This window comes from Rhinichthys klamathensis, unplaced genomic scaffold (assembly GCF_029890125.1).
Source record: "Rhinichthys klamathensis goyatoka isolate OS25496 unplaced genomic scaffold, OSU_Roscu_1.1 h1tg000232l_1, whole genome shotgun sequence".
NCBI lineage: Eukaryota > Metazoa > Chordata > Actinopteri > Cypriniformes > Leuciscidae > Rhinichthys > Rhinichthys klamathensis.
The window spans coordinates 3,891,131-3,913,179 of NW_026606756.1; the positions used below are offsets into that span (position 1 = coordinate 3,891,131).

At 38.5% G+C, this 22,049-nt stretch overlaps 1 protein-coding gene across 1 annotated transcript in view; it reads left to right on the forward strand.

The window, feature by feature from the left end:
- Window positions 1-22,049, forward strand: part of tox3 (TOX high mobility group box family member 3) — a 73,773-nt gene that overhangs the window by 24,693 nt on the left and 27,031 nt on the right. Inside the window, exon 2 of the mRNA XM_056265365.1 lies at window positions 16,066-16,128. Coding sequence (XP_056121340.1) covers window positions 16,066-16,128 — 63 coding nt within the window. The remainder of the gene's footprint in view (window positions 1-16,065; window positions 16,129-22,049) is intronic.

Below are 22,049 nucleotides of genomic sequence, written 5' to 3' on the forward strand. Positions count from 1 at the left end.
CTGTTGAAGTTTAGAGCTGCACGATTAATCGTTGGAAAAACGTGATCTCGATTCAAACACCCTGCAGAAAAAGTTTGGGAACCACTGATCTAAAACAATCCAGTAGTCTCAGCATTTAATCAACTCAATTTACTCAAAACAATTTACAAAATGTTCTTTTACGACTTAATTGACACTTCTGATCGTTACTTCATTCTGAGATTAACATAAGTCTCCACATATTCAATCATTTGTGACAGATGTACAGTGTCAATTATTCATTTGATGAAGACATTGGTTTTCATCTAACTCCATTTTTTGATACCCTGTCACAGAAGTGAATAGTGACAGAAAAAGGGGAAGAGAGGAGGGAGGATCTCATTATTATAACTGAAGAGTGATGCTTCAGATAACGCGTGTCAGATGATAATATAAAATCATACTGCAGTGGATCTGTTTGTCCTTTGTCAGGTTGCACCACACATTCCCAGAATGCCCTGCGGCTCCAGGTTGTCCTGTATGAACTGACAAAGACAGCAGGTGTGCAAATACTAGTAAGGCTCACTGAGCAAAGAGTTCAGATAGTGGGGGCAAACAAAAGACTCATTTGAATGAGCAAACAGAACACATATTGAAATGACTCGTACGATTAACAACATACATAGACATAGAAGACTACCTTTAGAGCTTTGTTACATTTGTCATCTTTCTTTCTTTCTCTCTCTCTCTCTCTCTCTCTCTCTCTCTCTCTCTCTCTCTCTCTCTCTCTCTCTCTCTCTCTCTCTCTCTCTCTCTCTCTCTCTCTCTCTCTCTCTCTCTCTCTCTCTCTCTCTCTCTCAACTTGAAATTCAGTTGGATTGTAAAACCAGTAAGGTGATTGTATGCAGCTGGAGACAGTGTTATGGAAATTAGGGACCAATGTGTGTTTGCTATTAGCTTAAAAATGTCATCAGTTACTGACATTATGGATAACTCCTCCCCTACTTTCCCACAAAGTAGCTGGGTAACTCTCTCTCTCTCTCTCTCTCTCTCTCTCTCTCTCTCTCTCTGGATTTTAATTGAAATCTTTTATAAAGGTGCATTAGACTGATCAAAAAGAAAAGACCCTTTGTTTTGCATGGGAATGCAATTCTCTGTAATGTATATTAAATTGTTAGGCTATGTAAACGTTGGCTTTGCAGTGTACTCTCTCCCTCTCTCTGACTCTTTCCTTTTTTCCTCACTCTGCCATCCCTTTTCAGAATGGATTTGTTTCTTTTCTTAGGTTTACATTTAGCACTTCACAAAAATCTGATTGTCAGCATGTTGATTCACAGTCGTTCTTTTGGACCCGCTCGCTCCCAGTTTCTTACTTTGTCAAAGCCGAGGAGGAGGACCCGCCATTGTCTCCCATGCCTGAGGCAGTACAGGAGCATGATTTTGTTCAGTAGCAGCGCATTGCTCCAAGGGCACTGATTTCCAAAGGCTGGCAGCTTGTGCTGACATGCCGACTCATTTAAATTGTGCTTGACAGAACAACCCAGGGCAATTAATCATTTGACTAGCATGTGGAATGATGCTGTATCACAGGCAGAGGAGAGAGAAAAGGACCTCTCGCACGTTTGCTCTTCCTATCCGATTCGCCAACCATGAAATTGTTATCATGCCCATGACAGCGTATTTTCCCTTGTAATAAAAATCTGCTCCGTACAGAGGATCTGTTCTTCTCATTAAGACAGGGCAATGGACATTCATTTGCTGTCACTTATATTGTAACACATTAAGACATATGTTCTCTGTTTGATGCTAGATAAAATTATGGTTCTGCCAAGGGGAAGAATGATTAAAAAATAAATAAAGAAAAGGAGGTAAAAAAAAGTTTGATGCTGTTAGTTTTTCATAGCCACCAACCATATGGTTTGCCTCACTGCTAAGCCAGCTGCTGATATTTATTTCATATGCATATTAAAACTGGAGAGTGAATGCTTTGTAGACGGTTTCCAAAAATTGTACAGTGATTGCTTCATTGCTGATGGGTCTTTTATAAGCCTCAGAGGAATCCTTGAGAGAAACAACAGTCTGTACTCTCCGCTAAAGTGTGATTGAATGTTGCATTTAGCCTCTAATAAAGTTCTATTGGAGACTTCAGCAGCTGGCTTCCATCTGGAGTTTGTGGAGAGGCTTTTACTGTGTGTGTTTGTGTGCGCGCGTGTATTTGGTGTGTGTGTGTGTGTGTTTTGGGGTGAGAGGCTTTTATTTAAATGTATTTAGGTAGGCGTTAAATGAAGCACCTCCATTTTGCTAAATTAAATTTATAGTGGAATATTGTGGTTAATATGGTGTTACGTGAAAAGCTTGCAAGGTTGAGTTGTGCCACAGAAGCCGGATAGCCACAAGGAGGACCTTCAAAAGGTTCTGATGTCTCAGTCATGGTGTTTGGTTGAAACAAATGTTTTTCAATGAAAAGGAATAAACAGTGGAGGTTTGTAATGGGTGCTAACAACGGAAGCTCACTGGAAAAACGTGCGTGCAACGTTTCTGCAAAATGATTTTACGTTTCTTCTTGGACTTTTCGTGACACCTTCATAGTAAAATGTCCCATGAGTGGCGTTAAAAATTGTATCCAAAGCAGATGAGCGTGAATCTGGCAGTGCTTTATTATGTTAGTTGCTGTAAGTATTGTGGCAGTTCAAAAATTAAATGTCTGATGAGTGGCACTAAAAGGGTTAATGCTCTATCACATTTGAAAATAAGTAACGTACCACCTACACTCAACTTAACCAATAGTGTTAACAGAAGCAAACACGGAATAAAAGCACATTGGCTGAAGCAACCATGGCATTTTAGCTTGCATCATGGGAATCATACCCAAATGCTTCCCATTGCAAGTGTAATGCTATACCATGTGTGAGCTACTGAGCAAGGTTGCTTTGTCAGAAAAGTCATATGGTGTTGGTTATTTGATGCTAATGTCAAAATGTATTAGTTTACAAATCATGCAATATGGTTAAAGTGTCTTGAGTTCACAACATACCGGTAGTATCATTCAAGGAACCACTTGAAAAGACTTAATTAATCAATAATCTCTCTCTGTAGTCATAATTTATCTAAAAATGGAATAATATTGTTGTTTTACTGCCACTAGATTTTATTTCACCTGGAAACTTCAGTGAATTGTTTGTATATCTAATATATTTGGATTTTTGAAAATTGTAGGTAGTAGAGGCATGTTTTCCCAATGAGCCTAGGTTGTGGACTAATGTGTACAATTGTATGATTGAATAATGAAATAGAATGTGGTCTTATTTCGAACATGTTCACTTCGGTTGTTCAGCATATAGATGCAGGTGTTGTTTTTCTAAGATACAAATACTTGAATATGAAGCCTTTACATGCATCAGTAGGAAGGAGAACAGAGGGGTTAAATGGGATGATTTAGTGTGTAACTCATCACTTTGATGCAACTAAGCACTGACTATTTTAATGCACTTAATCTACTGTTGTACACTTTTCATTCTTACATTCTTAGCTTATATACTTTTTTTTCTATAGCTGAGGTAATCTTTCTTCATTAGTTGAACTTGATATAGAGGAGCATTGTAAAAAAAAATTTATAGTAAGTTAAGACAAATTGTTACATCAGAATTATTTAAAGTTAACAGCTCATGAAAGTGTTCGGAAAATAGTCCAATGACTTGAGTAGTGCTTTGCTCAGTGTTTAGATAGAAACTCTGTGGCCTCCAGAGTGAAAAGACTTGTCTTGTATCAATAAGGATCCATATGTGATTCAGTATGGTTTTGGTTCTGTGTAATATTCTTAATTATTTTTTTTAACTTGATGGTTTACAGTTTAAACAAGCATTTCAATTCAGTTTTTAAATCCCCTCTAAACTTCCACATGTACAAATGACATTCTCAGAATTGAATTGCACTTTTTTGGAGCAGTTAACACATTTAAACGATTCAACATTATTACTGTTTCATTCTGTTCTGTGTGGTTTCTAAAAACTGATCTTTGAAGCATATATTGGAACTGATCATAGTTCACACCTAGCAGAACATGCATTCCTCATTGAATGCAGATGGATAATCTTTACAAATAATGTGTGACACTTTGGCTTTGTAGCACTTTCCATATTGCTCTATTTCTTTGAGTGTTTCAGCATAGCAGCCAATGTCTGAAATTTAGGAATTTTATATTGGCTGTGTTTTTGGAGAAACTTCTTATAAAGTGTCATTGGGTGCTGCTAGTTGTGCAGAAATTAAACACTTCACCTTCAATATTCCTTTCTGCTTCAATGTTTTATATGAACACACAGTTGGTCCACTTGTGCGCTGCTGTAGGGGTCACTGGATGTTGCTGCAGCGTTAGCATCTGTTCGCTTAAACCGCTGGATAGTACGCTCTAGAGTCTTACACTCTGTAAAACCCCCATTGGTAGATTGTTTTAGGAACATTACCCTTCTCACTCACCCTGATAAAGTCTGTTTGAGAGCATTCATCTCCCCATGCTCCTCTGAGCCACATGTCAGAGCCCCAGAGACTGGAATCTCCAAAGCTCTGTTTACACAGGGGCTCAATCCACTCCTAAACTCAACTGGCCTCACCGAGCACCGCAGTGTAAAAGAAGGCCATGATCACTACTAATTGAGCATCGGGGTGGAGTCTGATCTGTTTAACATCCCCCGGTTTGAACGGCCATTTTGTTCCGCGCTAGTAGGGAGAGAGTGAATTGTTATCAGGGTAATCTTTGTGGGTTGAGCATATAAACAATGTCTCTTCAGTATAGTAACATTCTGTGCTGCTCGGTCTGAGTTAAATGACAGGCAGCGTTGTGTTCATATAGGGATCTGATTTAGCCATATAGGTTTTCACTGCCTTGGCATGTAAGACCTCTATGTTTAACATCTTTGTTCTCAATCCAGTGGTGCCGTAGGATACGATCTACTTGTGCGGCGTTCCTCAAAAAGGTTGCTAAGCTATTTTCTCTTCATACGAGAGAGAGAGAGAGTGAGAGAGAGAGCTAGAGAGTGTTTGGCCCCTGTCTAACTGAGGCTAAAGGGCTGCAGAGGAGAGCTGTGATATTTGAAGTAATTCACAAGTGCATGTGTTCGCACATTAGTGGGATGCAGTCGGACAGCCACAAGGTTGAGAGCTAATTACAGCATTTAAAGCCTATCAGTTCCATGTGATTGCTGCTTGTGCTGGGTAAACGGCTTTTATTTGGTATGCTGTGGAAGTTTCCCCTCACAGCGAGGGCTCTGTGGCAGCAAATTATTTTCATCTTAATTGCATGTAGGTGGAGACATGAAATAATGGGGCATATTTGTGTTCAATCTGCTGTGTTTTCATTACATTGTGGAGGAAAACATTGTTAGCTGGAGTTAATTAACAAATATGAGTAATTGCTCCATGCTCATATTTATCACTAGTGTGTTCGCAACAGGCAGGCCTGAAGCGCTAACGACAAAGTGCTACATAAATCAAAGTGCTTTTCTTTGCCAAAGCAGAGCCCTTGGGAGGTACCTTAGAGCTTAATTAGAATCTAGAAGGATTTTGTTTTAAGTGTGAGGTGAGCAAGCACTTGAATAACAATGATAAATTAGGCCCCAGAGCATTGTCTGTATGTTTTGGACCACGCGTGCAATGTTATATCCTATTTCTATATAATTCATAAAGTGTGATGGCAGAGGCGCTGCTCCAGACGTTCTGCCGGCCCTGTCGATTTGATGAGAGAGATTAATGCAGGTATTGCTGTTACTGGCAGGAAAGTTTACTGAAATGATGCCAGAGTGTTCACTGCAGAATTACCCAGATGGGATTACGTGGACTATTCAGATTTTACGAGGCCGTTTAGAATATTTTTCTTGTCACAGAGTAATACGAAGGGATGCTTAATGTTGTGCTTCACTGTCAGTCATAATTCAGTTATTTGGCAGTCCAAAATATTTGTCATCCAACATATTTGTGGTCAGCCAATATAGTGTTCATTCCTGATGGGAAATTACTGTGTAACTTTATACGTTTTTTGTTTCATCAGTTTTTTTTTTCCCAGTTGTTTTTTTATGTACTAATTTTAGAAAACTTCATGCAATAATAAAAAAAAACTTGTCCTGCATAAAAACATATTTATATGTGAAAAAAGCACGAGAATATGTAGGCAACCTGTTGTTATCAAAATTGAATCATTTTATATTGTACTGAAACAAAAGATTAATTTCAATTCATAAACCAAGTTACTATTAAATATTTTTTTATTTAATTTTTTTATAATGCTTTTCACAATAAATGTCATTCCGGAGCAGTTTACAGTGAACTTTGACTAAACAATACATAATTTTTCTCTCATATTTTCTGCAGACCCCCTAGAATCTTCCAGTTTGAAAACCCCTCAACTAACCAGTCAGGTCACCAGCAATGTAGAGCACTCGCAGGAAGACGACTTTCATCATTAGCCACTGAAAGAAGCGGAGTTCTCTCATGCACACATGCAGAGAGAGCATGTTGCTGATGTGAAGGACTGTCTATTGCTACAAAATTCCAATTGAAGGCTTCTTTTGCACTATTGCCGAAGGCGCACTAAACGTTGTCTGCGGATTAAAAAAAATAGTATGCTGAGTGAAAAGACTTCTCTGACAGACACTTGTGTGATTCTTGATTACAGTCATACTGATACTCTGTGGACATGCATATGGACTGCCTGTCTGTCTTGGCACCAGATTCAGCCATCTGGCCTCAATTATGCTTTAAACATGCTTTGTTGTACATGACAAGTCCACATTGACAGCGAGTCTGCCAGTGTTTAAACGTCATGCCTCTGGCTACGATTATACTCAATCAGTCACTCTGATTTTAATTGGAATGGTTGAGGATGAGTGGGAGACGTGAATGAAAATAAAACTGTCTTCATCACTGCTGTGGTCAATTTGGAGGTTTAAAGAGTAGCTGTGCAGTAGAAGAAGAAAAGATGCTCAAGCTGATTGAAATTGAAATGTACTCTGCAAAGAAGAGTGTCCTGCATTATCCTTTGAAATGAAACCATTTTTTTACCTGATTATCTTTGCGAAGTCCCTCTCAAATGGTTTGTTTTATATCTGGGGTCGGCAAACGTATGGCACGTGGAGGGATCGTTACAGAAGCGTGCACCTCCGGTCGCACAAATGGTTTGTCGGATCGTCATGCGCAGCTTATAATCTCACAGTTTAATAGTATTTATAGCTCCTGAATGAATAAAACAGACTGTGTGACTAGGATAAATGATTACCTCGAAATGTACAGCTGTCATTAAACTCTAGATGGCTCAGGCTGATGGTTCCTTAACTCAACCTGCTGACAATTGCATAGTTAACTACACAGCACAAGCTGATTGGTTCCTGTTGCATCTGCAGCCAATGAGCTTGCTGCTCAACATATAAATAGTTGGTCAGCGTTTGCTGTAGCAGTCTGCAGTGCGTTTTCAAAGTTCCTCTGAAACCCTCCACATTTCCTAGCTCCACCTGTATAGATCTGCTACAGGTAATTTCATATATGCTTTTTGTGCAGCAGCAGTATGTCTTACTTGCTCACGGCAGCGTGTCTGTGTTGGTAGTTGCAAGTCTCTGAACTTGCTCTACAGCAGCAGCAATAATCAACAGCAGCAGCTTAGCAGATCTATTCCGCTAAGACCAAATACATTAACATTGCCACACCCATTACCATGCTAAACTCTTCCGAGAGTTGTCATGATAGACCTTATTTAAATTAATGCATTCTCTTTAGCTATTGTCATGTGCCAGTGATAATCCCTTTGTGTGCCAATGTTTTAGATCAATGTTTATGGATATCAGCCAGAAATTTAGCCTTGATCTCCTTTTTGCAAATGAATGACATTATTTATTTTCATTGTGTTTCTTTATCAATTACATCTCCTATTATCTCTTCAGCACCCTAGAGAAACAATGGAAAATGGAAAAATGGAAAAGCAGTCTATCTCTCGTTTCCCACCATCCTCGGATACGTTCCATGCCATAACTTTCATCTATCTCTTTACTCTTAGGCTCGGATTAGCCACTTGCCATTGTCTTCACCGGACCTGCTGTTGCTGTAAATTGGCTGGCTGTGCTGTTGTGAGGTTATTGCTTTCAAAATATCCACGCTAACAGTGTTAGGAGTACACAGGATGTCCCTGAAGACCTCTTCAGATGCAGAGAAACGGGTCAAACACTGACCTAATGAAGACAGATGGAGGTGGACAGTGCTGTGGATGATGGTCGGCCTGTGGACATTTTTCTTGTGTTTTGGCCAATCTGTTATTTTAGTCCAGCATTTCTCCCATTTGGCCTGTAACAGAGGTCAAGACTCAAATATAGGATCTGATCTGTTATTGACCCTCTTTTCAGACTTTTCACCGTAAAATGGGGTAATATTGCACGATGTCTGTGTACATTTTTCTGGACCCAGACAAAGCAATATGTGTAAATTATTTACATTTTGATTACATTATATTGTGCTTAAATATTTTGTTGGGATCAGTCATTTGCCATATATTTTTGCAGTATATTGTGTGATTAACGTGTACATTGATTTCTCCAGTTTACTTTGTTGATGTTGTAGAGTCTGAATCACTCAAAATATGATTTCCGCCATCTCTTCTGTTCTCTTAAAAACTTCTTTGTTGCTGAAGATAAGTTGTCTCTCCATCCACATCACATGAAACCCTTTTAACAACGGCACAGTTTCAGTAATTCCCAGTTTTATTTCAGTTTCTCTTTGATCTCTGTGCTGTCGCCTTGTCTTCAAGAGTGGAATCATTTCAGGGCATATATGTGCAAATCCTTAGTGCTCTTTTGTTCCTGGGCTCTCAAAGTGTCACCATAATAACCAGAAGTGAATAGAGAAGGTTAGGTATTGTAATTGTGCGATACATATGGGATGCCCATTGAATTGTTGGAATGGCTCTAGTGGTTTGTTTTTTCATACATTTTATTTTATTTAGCATGCTATGAAGCCTGCCTCACGGTTTATCTTTCATATATGAGCAAGACCTCTCTTTCCATATAGCTGTGTGTGAACACACAATAGGTGTAAGCAGTCTGTGTGGCACAAAACCTATAAACTGTTTTCATTATTCAGGCTAATTTATATCAACCACGCTGTTAATCTTCCACAACCTGTTGATTGCTTTGTTTCTCGACACATTTCTGGAGGGCAGCCATAACTGTGTTTTCAGAAGGACTCCTGTCAGTGGCGCCAGGCTACACAGCCACAAATTGGAATGTGGCACTGGCCCGGGAATACAGCCAAGATTTAAATTAGACAATAACCTCTGGCCCCTCATGCAGGCTCCTCTCTGCAGCTGTAGGCTGATCCATTTGTTTAATATGGTGGAGTATTCTCTAGAATAATAGGCTGATGTATGAGCCGGCTCTTAACAGTTTGTGTTTCACAGACTTGCAGAGACTGAACAACTGGCAGGCAGTGCACACACTGCAGATGTACCCAAACTGCAATAAAGGAAATGTACTGTATGCAACACTTGGAGAAATTAGTTGTGGAAACGGTGAATACAAAGAAAATTCTGCTTTGGAAGTTTCACAGAGAGTTGCTTGGTAATAAGAAAATGCATTTAACATTTTTATAGGGTACACTTTTTATTGCGTTATTTAAATCTTTTTTTCGTTTCTTTTTTTTATTTTTATTTTTTTATACAGAGCTTGTTGGTACATTCCAAAACCTGAAATGAAATTAGGTGCAAGTCAGCATACATATATTATAAACTGTGTTCACTTCTATGTGTGGGGGCGGTGTGTGTGTGTGTAACTGGATGTTCTGTTCTATTGTGGGAATCTCTGAAGCCATATTCAGGGTGTTAGCTTTACTGTGGCAAAGAGCCAGTGCTGTACCCAGCGAGATCAAAGATGAAGCTTCAGCTAGTCAGTGCTTTCTTTAAAGGTTTTCTGTAAGGATTGAAATGGAATAACTGACCTATGACTCCAGCACAGAAAGTTACAGGGGTTGTCATTAATCAGAGGTATTTAGACAAGACAAAACAGGGCCGTTTTGATTTTAATCTAATTAGTATAAGATTATTATTATTACTCTGATGATACTGAAAATGTTACTATTATTATTAAAAGTAATAGTAGTAGCAGTACAATAGTAATGTTGTTGTTGTTGATGATGATGATGATTATTACTTCTTTAATTCAGCATTTTGTAACGCATGCTGAGATTAATATACTCAACCCACATTTTTCTGTCGAATCTATTAATTTTAATTTGCATTCAGTCATCCCTCTTTATGCATTACAGTGATATAATGCCTGTCGTACTGAAAGCTCAGTGGATGGAAACTCAAGGACTTATAAATGGATCCATTTCATATCTCTCATCTGGTGGGAAAAATCTCAAGTAGCTCTCAGATTTGTTGCCACTTGTAGCTCTTTTGGCAATGGTGCACTAGTCCAGATCTTCTCTTTATCTCTCTTCCTGATATGTTTGTAAAAGGCTAGCATCTACAGCAATAAATGTCATGTAATACAATTGTTTTCATTTATAAATGGCACTTTAGATGTCCTTTTTTTTTTTTTTAAGAAACTGAAGTATAACCGAATGCAATAACAGAACGAAAAAGCACAGAAGAGAGAAGTGAAAGAAAGCAAGGGAGAGAGAGCGAGAGCATGAAAGAGAAGGATGAGAGGAAGAGGTGACTGTCTAAAGAGAGTCTCTGTCAGTGTGATTGTATTCTCTCTGTGTGCAGTGCTTTCATCTAATGATTTTAGCTTTAAACTGACTTTTAGAGATCGATTTCTCCTGTGGATCAGAACGGCCCTGCTTTAGGCTCTTTGTGTGGGCCTGCTGGACAAAGATGTCAGTTTACACATTTCCCTTCCTGAACTGTGTGTGCTTATGTCATTTTATATTTGTGTGTATCGCTTATATTGTGAGTATGTTCACGCCAAGAGGCTAGTTTTACTTTCTCCCTTAAAGCACCAAAGATAATTCCTTTCTCAAAGTATTATATTTTTATAATAAAGTAATCTTGCATATGCGTCGTACTGCAGCATGTTTGTTCAACTCACCCATTTGTAGATAATGACCATGTGATCTCAGTAATTCTTCAAACAGGCTGTTGGTCATGGTCACATTGTTCTCAAGTGGATTGTGTTTGGGTTGTGCCGGGTATTAGTTCTATAATATTGTTTTTCCCCCATGGGATGATTGAATTTACTCTGTTGTAATAATATCTTATTTCCCTTTGGAAACACTTGCATGAGAATATACAAACACTCAGGTTATGAATCCCGGCTCAGTCTGGACTCTGGTGTCCAAATCCAGTCAGGAACAGTTTTATGTATATAACAACACTAACATAAAGATTGTCTAATGGGACCATTTTTATGTTTGAAATGTGTAAAACTGCATAAAAAAATACACGTTAATTAAAGCGATGATGCTAAAAAAAATTAAAACTAAGGTAAACAATTTAAACTCGTTAGTTGTAAGTAAGGTGTGACATTTTTTTCATATAATTTGTGCATAAAAAAAACAACATCTTTACTATACATTGTCTGATTTGAGCATTTTTAGTCAGAATAGAGGTTAGACGTAACTACATATTTCCAAAAAGTAAAAATATATATGTTCATTAAAGCACTAATGCTAATAAATAAACACTTAGGAAAAAAAATTAACAAATGAGAATAAATACTGAAATTGACATCACTAATCTGCTGGTTGGTTGTTAAATGACTAAGTTGACTAGTCATCCATTGTGACTCATGCCTAATATGGGTGTGTTGAGCTCGTTACTGTTCACTAACGAGACAGGTATAGCATTTGCATTGCTTCTCTCATCTTGTTAATTACAGAGGCTCCATTGTCTGATCTGACCCATTTACAGCATTCTCTCTTTCATTCTTTCAGTTTGTCTCATCCTCCCATCACGGCTAATCTCATTTGGCATCTGGCTCAGTCCCACCCTGCCATGAACATGAGAGGGTCTGCTCTCACACTGAAGAGAGCCAAGAGCGACAACAACACCCCGTGTCCTTTTCCATTCACGCTAACTTCTGTTTCCTAAAAGCTCTCTTTCATTTTATTTCTGTTTATCGGCATCAGTTGTTAAATGTACAGCTGACAAGTGGAAGGTGATTTAAAGCAGCACTTCTTGTACTTCTGTGATATTCATTTGAGAATAATGTTTGTTCAATTAATATTCATGAGTTGTGGATCTGCATGTGTCAGTGATGCGAGCCAGAGAGGCAGGTAATGGGATTTAAAGCAGGGTGAATGCTGATGGTGTGAACGAATAACTTAAAGCCTGGAGCAGTGCTAGTGTATACATACACACACACACACACACACATTTTTTTTCTTCCCCTTTGCTGTTTGTATTATGTAGACCCACATTAGTGATGAAATGAGGCATGAACTTTTTTCCATCTTCTCAGAATCCACTTTGTGTTCTCTCTCTGTCTCTCATTTGATAGATCTCTCTCTCCCAACCTTTCTTCTTTTTTAACTTATATTTTGCAAATTCATTGGTAAAGTCAATATGAATTGCTGTTTGCAATCTTTTTTCCATAGTGTAACTATTTAGAAGTGAAACTGGAGATTTAATGGTAAAGAAGTGTATGGTGGAATCAATTGGATCATGATAAAACATTATATATCAGAATAGAAATAGTCCGAATGCGAGTTAAAACAATGCATAAATTGATATTTGATTATAAAAGTATTGGTATCTGGTTCCATGAAGAACCTCTATCATCCATGGAACCTTTCCATTGCATAAAAAGTTCTTTATTGTGGAAAAAGTTTTTTAGATTATTCAAATATTCTTCACCCTAAAAAAAGTGGATGTTCTATGGCATCGCTGTGAAAACCGCCTTTTTAAGAGTGCTGATTAACATTTATCCAATAGCCTGAGTGGCCTAAGTGATGTCAGCATAAGAGGAAACTTTATTACATTTTGATTTAATGATAATGGATGAACAATTTTTTTCATTGGAATAACATGATTCACTAATGAATCATTCACAATAATACACATTCATTTAGAAAATTTCTACTTTTTCAAAAACTTTTATTTCATGTTGACTCCAAACAGTGCTGCAGTTATATTGATTTGTTTATTAATTCTCCATTTTTGGAGGGTGGGATGAGGGTAATTATTTTCTTTAATGAGAAGTTTAGTCAAAGACCTCTCTTTCTGTCTCTCTCCCCATTGGTTGCTCCAAAAACTTTGGTTTCTTTTCTCATACTACTCTCAACCAGCTCACACCAGTTCACCACATGGTTTGGACTAAACTGCACCGCTGACCAACAGCAGACTTTTCCTAATATGATCAGAATGCTTATAAAAAGACGCACTACATGGAAAAAAATTTCATTTTTTCAGTGTTTCTATTTCCAGACTCAGAGGCATTATACTGCTGACGTTATGGTGCTGTATTGTGTGAGGCAGTGTGTTGTTCCTCTTTAGTGTATATGCACCAGGTGAGCACTCCAAAAGGCCTCCTCAGCCCAAAACACCTGCCCTTCAAGTCCTGCAGCTGCCGCAAGGCCTGTGTGTGTGTTTGCGTTGTGCACGGTTACACGTGTATATGTGCTGGTTAGACTTTTAACATTTCAGCTAATTCTTTTTCTTTCCCCCACCGATCTTTCTCTTGCTCACTCTCTCTCCAGGGCATAGACTAATTAATGGATACCATTCGCAGTTGATTAGCTACAGTTCCTTCGGTAATTACATTCGCATACTAACCACTCAGACAAAAAGATGAGGGGGGGAGAGAGAACAAAGCAAGGGAAAAATAAATTAATGCTCTTCTCATTTTGCTCTGATCTTAATTTGTTCCTGCAATTGTTTGCCCTCCACAATAAGATAAGAAAGCCCTTTTCCCCTCTTATTTTTCGACTCTTCTGGTTGTGTAACATCTGAAGGAATCACTTTGTTTTAAACAGACAAAGGCTTGCTGTTGGATGCGCCATTGAATCAGGGCCTTGAGGCTGTTGTGAAGACTTTTTCTGGCTGTTCTGGCTGATGTTTGTGTGTGCGTGCGCATGGGTCCTCACGTGTGTGTGCGTGTGCATGATTTGTCTGGTTATAGAGGGCCCTCTGTGCTGGCCCTCCAGCTGCTAACCCATAATTCCTCATTTTGCTCTTCCATTGTTCCTACCTGTCAGTGTGTTTGTGTCTCAGAAGAAAAGATAGGATGCCTGCCATTTCAACAATTTGCCATCATGTTTGATTTAGAGGGGTACAGATAGAATAAAGGATCAGAATAAAGAAAAGAGCTCCATTTACTACATGGATATACTGTAGAATAAACACCACCACCATCCCATCATATTTTCACATGTAAAATAAAGAAAATGACCTGAATATGTATGTAGCGTCAGTTTTAACGTCTTTTTAAAAAAAATAATCAGACCTTTGTGTGTGGGGGTTGTTTTGCAGTGCTATACAAGCTGCTTTGTGTTCACCTGCTGTAATAAACTGTGATCTTTCATCAGCCTGTGTGGGCATTTCAAATTATTAAGACGACTGTGTGACTCCCCCGCTTTTCAAATGCAATGTTGCCACACCTAAAGCTGCCCCATGTATTACAGTACGATGCGAGGTGCATTAGCAACTGGGTTACTTCCTGTGTCTGTCATTATTATTACCCAGTTACATGAGGGGTGAACTAATCAATGAACCGTTTTGGTACTGCTTTGCAAGATAGAATAAATATTTCAGATAACATTAATGTACAGGCCTGTCAGTATTTTCTATGGCTGTTTGAATCCAGAATATTTGGAATCGATTCTGAAATTCGAATTCAAGTAATTATTATCATCCTTTAAAATCTGGATTTTAAATGACTGTTCTGTGGCTGTTTTTATGGGATTAAAAAAAAAAGTATTATTATTTCAACCAAACGTATTCGATTTAAAGTATCTAATGCAATAAGTTTTCACGTTGTTTCTCACTAAATGTTGACAACTTGAAAAATAATTAAATTTGATTATTTTCATTTATACAGCAATATTAATCAACAGCAGTATTTACCTACTTATACATGTTTAATAAAATATTTTTTTTACATGAAAATACAACACAAATACTTGTAAAACACTTGTAAGACACAAATTGTAAAAAAATATATATAAATAAAGTTATGAATTGATCCATTAAAAGAAAACTGAAGTCAGTGACTACGTTTACATGCAGCCAAATTTCGGGTTATGGTCGGGTTAAGGTCACTATTCGGGTTTCTGAAACATTAGGGATAACCCGTTTACATGCGTGAGCAGAGAGAGTTACTCCTGTATACATGGAATTGCAATATCCCGATGTAAACGCGACACGCGGTTAGCGTCTGGACGTACGGACAACCACTAAGACGCAATATGCGTCATTTCCGATTCTTCTTCCTGTATCCAAAGACAACAACAACAGCAGCACGCGGATAATGAATAGTTCGGGGCAGATAGCGATCGCCTTTGTTTGCGCTTTGGTGCTGGTAACATTACTGACCTCGCTCCAAAAGTATGCTGTGCTGCGTCTCGCCATGTTTACTTCCGGTATACTGCACGCGGGTTTTTGTATGCGCCGAGAAGTTTCTCTACTCAAAAGACCAAGATTCCTTGCGAATAGAACATGCGCAGAACACACATCATTATGGGGATATGCCGATGCGCGTTTACATGACCAAAAATTCGGGTTAGAAAAGGGGTACCCCAGGTATAATATCCCGGTTTTTAAAATCCGGGATATGAGCATATTCGGGTTTTTGCCGGTGTTTACATGGCCGTTCGCGACCGGGTTATTGCTAATATCCCGGTTTTGAACGGGTTATTGGCTGCATGTAAACGTAGTCAGTGTTTTTGAATGATTCTGTTGAATGAATGATTAAAAGATGTATCAGACTACCCCGAATAGTCGACTCCCCAAACCCAACTCCTCAGAATCAAAGAATTGGTTCATTTTGGATTCAACTCCCATCCCCACTATTTTGTGCATAAAACAAAATGCATTGCTATATTGTGACTACATATGCATTACACTACATAGAATACAACTACAGTGAATTAGAAAGAGGTGCAACTGAAATGACTAATCTATTCTCGTTTCTTTTGCAGTTTGGGAATAACAACAACTACATGAACATGGCTGATGCCAATGGAGCCCTGCTAGCAGGAGATGTGAGTACATTGTTGCAGATAACCTTTACATTTCTATGGATGGTAAACCATTGTTAGTTCATGCCATGAGCAGTATTATTCTGGAATCACTAAACAGTCATTTCCATGTCTAACCATTTATTGTTTCAAAACAAAGTCAATTCATTTAGCACGCTTGCCTCTCTCTACGTTCAAATGAAGTGATTAATTTCAGCGGCAGGTGTACAGCTGCTGCATTTACATAAAACATGATTAGCTCCCTACATACCTTCCTTAACTGCTTTGGGATTTTCCACACCCCAAACCCTTAAAGCTTAGAGCTTGTTACACCAGCAGCTACGTGTTAACACACATATGTTATAATCTGACTGAATGATTCCTCCAGTGGAGCCGATATGTTTACCAGCGTTAACAGTGCAAACGGCTCAGTACTGACCAGAGGTTGAGGAGCACAGGGGGCACTGAGCGTTGAGATGGGATTAGGGTCACTTTTGCAGGGGGATATACCACAGGTTTTCACATCCTGCTGGTATGCTCCAGGTGACGGCTAAAGGAGCATGCATGTAAACACCTGTCCCCATGATCATTTAAAGATACCATCAAGCTAGAAAAGGAAAGAAAAGTGGCACCTATCACAAAAGCCACTCTTTCTCCATCAATTTGTATCCTCTGTCAGTGAGTCTGACAATATACTGCAAATCACAGGTTGTGTATCTCAGGATGGCCCTACTATCTGTGTGTGATTGTATACAGGTGTTTTACAGTATGTGTTGTCACTCACTGTTACACTCACTGTTCCCACTGCCTGATTTCCATCACATTTCCAATGCAAATCTCCTTCTCACAATCTCAACGGCATCAATAGACTCATGCTGGCTAAGCAAAGATAATGTCTGTGAACACATTTGTTGGTAACGATGGGTTTGCGTGGGCCTCTCGCTTCATCAAATGTGGGTACAACTGCCTGTGACCACCACCTGAACTTAAAATGAAAATGGAGTCGGTTGCAATCTCCATAAATTCTTCTGATAAAAGTGTTCCTTTGCTGAGGCCAAGCTCCAAGTTGGCACCTGCAGTGGAAGTAGGGCTGTCGAGTGTTGACGGAAAATTTCCCCTATTTGAATTTTTTCCTAAGAAATAATGTTTCCTCCTTCGCACTGCAGCTGGTATTATGACACAATGAAATTAAAAGCATTAACATTTAAATTCCTATTTCCCATACCTGAAATATGTGTAGGGGGGGTTGGAAGGGGGATATTGTTTCTTGTAACTCAAGCTGAAGAGAAATTAAAGGGACTTTACCCTAGTGAGTGCTGTAATTTCACAGTGTGATGGGTTTTCCATGAGCTTTAGCTCTTTCATTAATCTGCTTAATATGTCATCTTTAGGCGAGAGAGAGAGAGACCAGGAGAGAGGGGCTAAAAATCTCTGAGCCTGACACTCTAACTTTGTATACAGACCTGAATATACTGTATATAACATTAGTATTAATGTAAATCAGGTCTTTATATACACATCATCCTGTTATATTTTTAAATAGACCGTTGATGATAGGATAAATACTATAAATTTAACAGAATATTCTTTGAGTAAATAATGGCAGCTATGTTGTTGCCAGAAATAACCAAGAATTTGGTATTCTACATAATATTTATGTCCTATTGAGAGTGAGGAGTCACGTGCCGATTTGGTTTGATTTGGGCGGGGTCTGAGCCGGTCGGCCATGATGGTAGGAGACGCTATCGGTTGCCTGGGGCAACGCCTTCAGAACTTCACAGAGGTGCGACTAAACATTCCAGAGATAGCGAAAGAGAGACAGCGCAGCTTAGTATTCGTTTACATTTTAACGATACGCCGCAGTTTCTTTGGAAGATATGGAGAAGGAAGAGAAATGAAAGGGGTTCTAGCGGGAGAGACTAAATAACAATGCTAGCCAGCTTTATTTAGAGAAACTGCTTGTCAATAAACTGACAGCAGCAACAGCGAGCAAAGCATGATTTCAAAAGCAACACATTTCAGCACAGTTCGCCTTTTATTTAACACAAACGAACGAAATTAATACTCTGTTATTCAACTAGAGTTGTTTCATTTGTTATAGATATATCTGTACCACGAAATGTTTTAAAAAGACACTTTTTTAATGACGTACGACTCGCATTGACAGGGGAATGTCCGATCTGTCCGCTTAACGTTGCACGGCAGGTGCAAATGCACGTATCTGATGCATATCAGATTTATTTCCACATAAGAATGAGGCCTGAAACATTCAAGTATGACTGAACTCTCGCAGTTTAACGTTACAGGTTTGGGGGTTTCTAAGTCTTGCACCCAGCCGCAGCAGAATTGTTCATAAGCTTCTAATGACTTAAAGCTTCTGAACTCTTGCATTGTAATGTGTAGGCTAGGCAGTAACGTTAGGCACTGATACCATAAACCAGGTAATTGACTATGTCAGGGTATGTGAAAGGTGGTAGTGCGTTGGGTCTTTCGTCCATTCTGTAGCAGGTCGTACTGGTCCATGTTGTTGATGTCAAGTAGTTTCTCTAAATAACGCTGCTTGGTGTTGTTATTTAGTCTCTCCCGATAGAGCCCCTTTCCTTTTGCTTCCCCCTTCTTCATTTATTCCCAAGAAACTGTGCCGTATCGCAAAAATGCAAACAAATATGCTCTCTCTCTGTCGCTATTTCTCTCGGTCTCACGGTCGAAGTAACCATGACAACGGATAGCGTATCCTTCCAAGATGGCGACGCCTTCCCACAATGCAAACGCGTGACGTCACATTCTCATTCTCAATAGCTAGCTTTTTGTCACCACGATTGTGCTTTAAAAGACAAAATCATCCGTCTTGTCATTTCTTATCGTGTCTGTCTACCCCGTGCAAGGCTGTCTACACTGGACAAAGCAAATGTGCAATAGTGTGTCCTCCGTGTAGTTGCGTGTAGCCGCTTCTTCAGAAGAAGAACGGGCATCTGTTTACTATCAATGAATCATCGTGTCGCGCTGCGCCGCGTCCAGTGTATACATTATCACGAATTATGCATGTAGCCAGCACTAGTCAATTAGGAAGATTATAGACACGTCATTAGGGCTGCAACAACTAATCGATAAAATCGATAATAATCGATAATGAAAATCGTTGTCAACGAATGTCATTATCGATTAGTTGGTCTGCTTACGTCACGGGGAGCGTTTACTGGTGATTGGTTGAAACAGGCCAATCAGGATGCTCTCTGTCTTACACGCGCTTCATGAGGCACACACGCAAGGTCTCTCTCCCTCCGTTGCTCTGCCGCGCGCTCGCGCTACACGGTTTGGAGCACAGTCTCTTCTGTCTCGCATGCGCGCTCTTGCTTGCGCGCTCAAATGTTTGAACTAATTTGCGAGCCGCTATCAATATGCGGGTGACTTCCAGAACTTCCGGGAGACTTGGGATGTCTGTATTTTGCGTCTCGAGCATCAGGTTGTGCAATCAGTTCGCTCGCAACATAAGTGATGGATTAAAATAGTGCTACCGCAGAAATATTAAATTAAAACGGTCTTTACAAAGCGAAGCACTAAATATAAAGGCAGTTAATAACAGCAGCAGTAAATTATTGTTTTTTAGTCACTGTACTCAGTGGTTTTCAGCGAATGTTTGTGCACTAATGCATCATTTTTCCTGTCTTTTTAATCAAGCCTGTTAGCTTGCTGCGTACCTCCATTACGTTCTCTTTATATAGCATTTGTCTACTATTAAGTTTTAATTGTTTTTCAAACGCGATCTACTGCGGCTCTATGTTTACTTTACAGGCTTGTTTTCAGTCTTTCTATATATATATATTTTTTTTTACAAATTATCCTTATAATTCAATTAATTTTAAATAAAAATTAAATGAATTATATATTTGAGATGTTTTTAGTTTATATCTTCACATCTGAACAACATGTCTGTAAATTTGTTTTAACAAAAATTGTGTTAAAACAATATGTTGGATAAATGTTTTTTTTTTTTTTTACAATAATCATGGTTGTCAACTTGCCATCAGCAATTATCATTAAAAACAATGCAAATATTGATATTTGTAAAACTCAATGTGTGGCTTTTGCACTTTTTAAAGTACACTTTTACACATAAATCTCCTAATTTAGGGTTTTAGGTAACACTTTATTTTACGGTGTCCTTGTTACATATGTTACATGTACTTACTGTAGTAATAACAGTAAATTATGTATAATTACATGCAACTAACCCTTAACCTAATCCTACCCTATTCCTATAGTAAGTACATGTAGTTACTTAATATTACTCTGTACTTAAATATATAATTACACTGTAACAAGGACACCTTAAAATAAAGTGTAACCGGGTTTTATTTAGTCATAATAAACAAAAAATCTAATTGATTTTTTTATCCGATTAATCGAAAAAATAATCGCCCGATTAATCGATTATCAAAATAATCGTTAGTTGCAGCCCTACACGTCATATATCTGCAGGTAAGAAAACAGACGTCATCGGCAAAATGTATTAACATTGCAAACATGTTAGTTTTACATTATTGAAACTGCTATGGCAGCAGGGAAGATAATGGGCTATTTGCTTTTGACACGCTGTGTCGCGCCGCTTGAGTCCGCTTGATGATCATGATTTGTGTGTAATCCTGAGTTTATCCTGATGGAAATATAAAGAAGCCTTAAACTCCAACAATCTTTTGGAAACAGGGTGTTTTAACCACACAAACAGCTCAATTTGAATGAAGAGCCCATTTCAAGGGTGCAAATATCTTAAAAATGAATCAGATTCAGTTCCCGCCCCGAGTGTAAATCCTAACGTGATTGGTTGTAGTGAGAATGTGCTACGATTGGTCAGCTCAATGTGGCCGTTATCTGATTGGCTTGAGGAAACGGTGGGTGGAGTCCACTTATTTGTGGATTTGTCTGCATGTCGACGCTAGAAGTGTTTCAAAATCCACAAATGCGTGCAGTGATTTACAAATGCACAGAAAGCGGTTCACAAATAAATGCCAGGCAGAGTTGTGTTTGTGACATAAAACACATTTGTAAATATTTTTTTTTTTGTGCAAATCTCATTTTATTTATTTGTGAGTTTTATACATTTTTGTGAAACTCTTAACATTTATTTGTGGATCTTAATCTATTTATTTGTGAATTTGATAAATTTTTGTGAATCTCTTTACATTTGTTTGTGAATCTCAATCTATTTATTTGGAATAATCCAACAATTCTCACCCCATACTCATTTCAACATACTACGATTTGGGACGTATTAATTCTATTTTCGAATACTATTTAGGCCGGATAGTATGCGAATTGGGACGCAGCACAAGTGTGCAGGGGCGTAGCAGCCATTATAAAAGTGGGGGGGACAAATTGGTGTGGTGATGTGACCCAAAGGTCAGTCCTTCCAGAAAAATGCGGAGTTTTTTTGTGATTGTTGCGGGCAAAAATCCTTGATTATGCGGCGATGGAATATGCAGGATATTTGCAATTTTATGTGATGAAATTGCGGGAACTTGCAAAAACTGCAGTTTGATGAAAAAGAGAGAAAAAGTGATTCCCCAACACCCTGTTCTCACTAGGCTACTACCTTAATGTAAAGAGCTATTTCTTATTACTTCCTATGATAAGCAAGCATACTACATCACAGAAAGTGCTGGAATATTTAATCTTGTTTTATTTCAGACCTTAATAAACACATGGCTCAAACTTACAAAACATTGATGAGTCAAACAAGTTCTGTAGCTTTACAAAAGGAATATGCTACAACTTCTGTAAAAATGAATAAATAAAATATGAAAAAAATGTTTCCTGTTTTACAGTTTTTTTTTTTTCTTCAATGATGTTCATGTCGTGTAATTACGTCACTTCATAACGTTCCCATGGCAACAGGGGGAAACGGCTGCTCTCGTGTGAAGCAAACGCAACATTTTTCAACTTTCTGC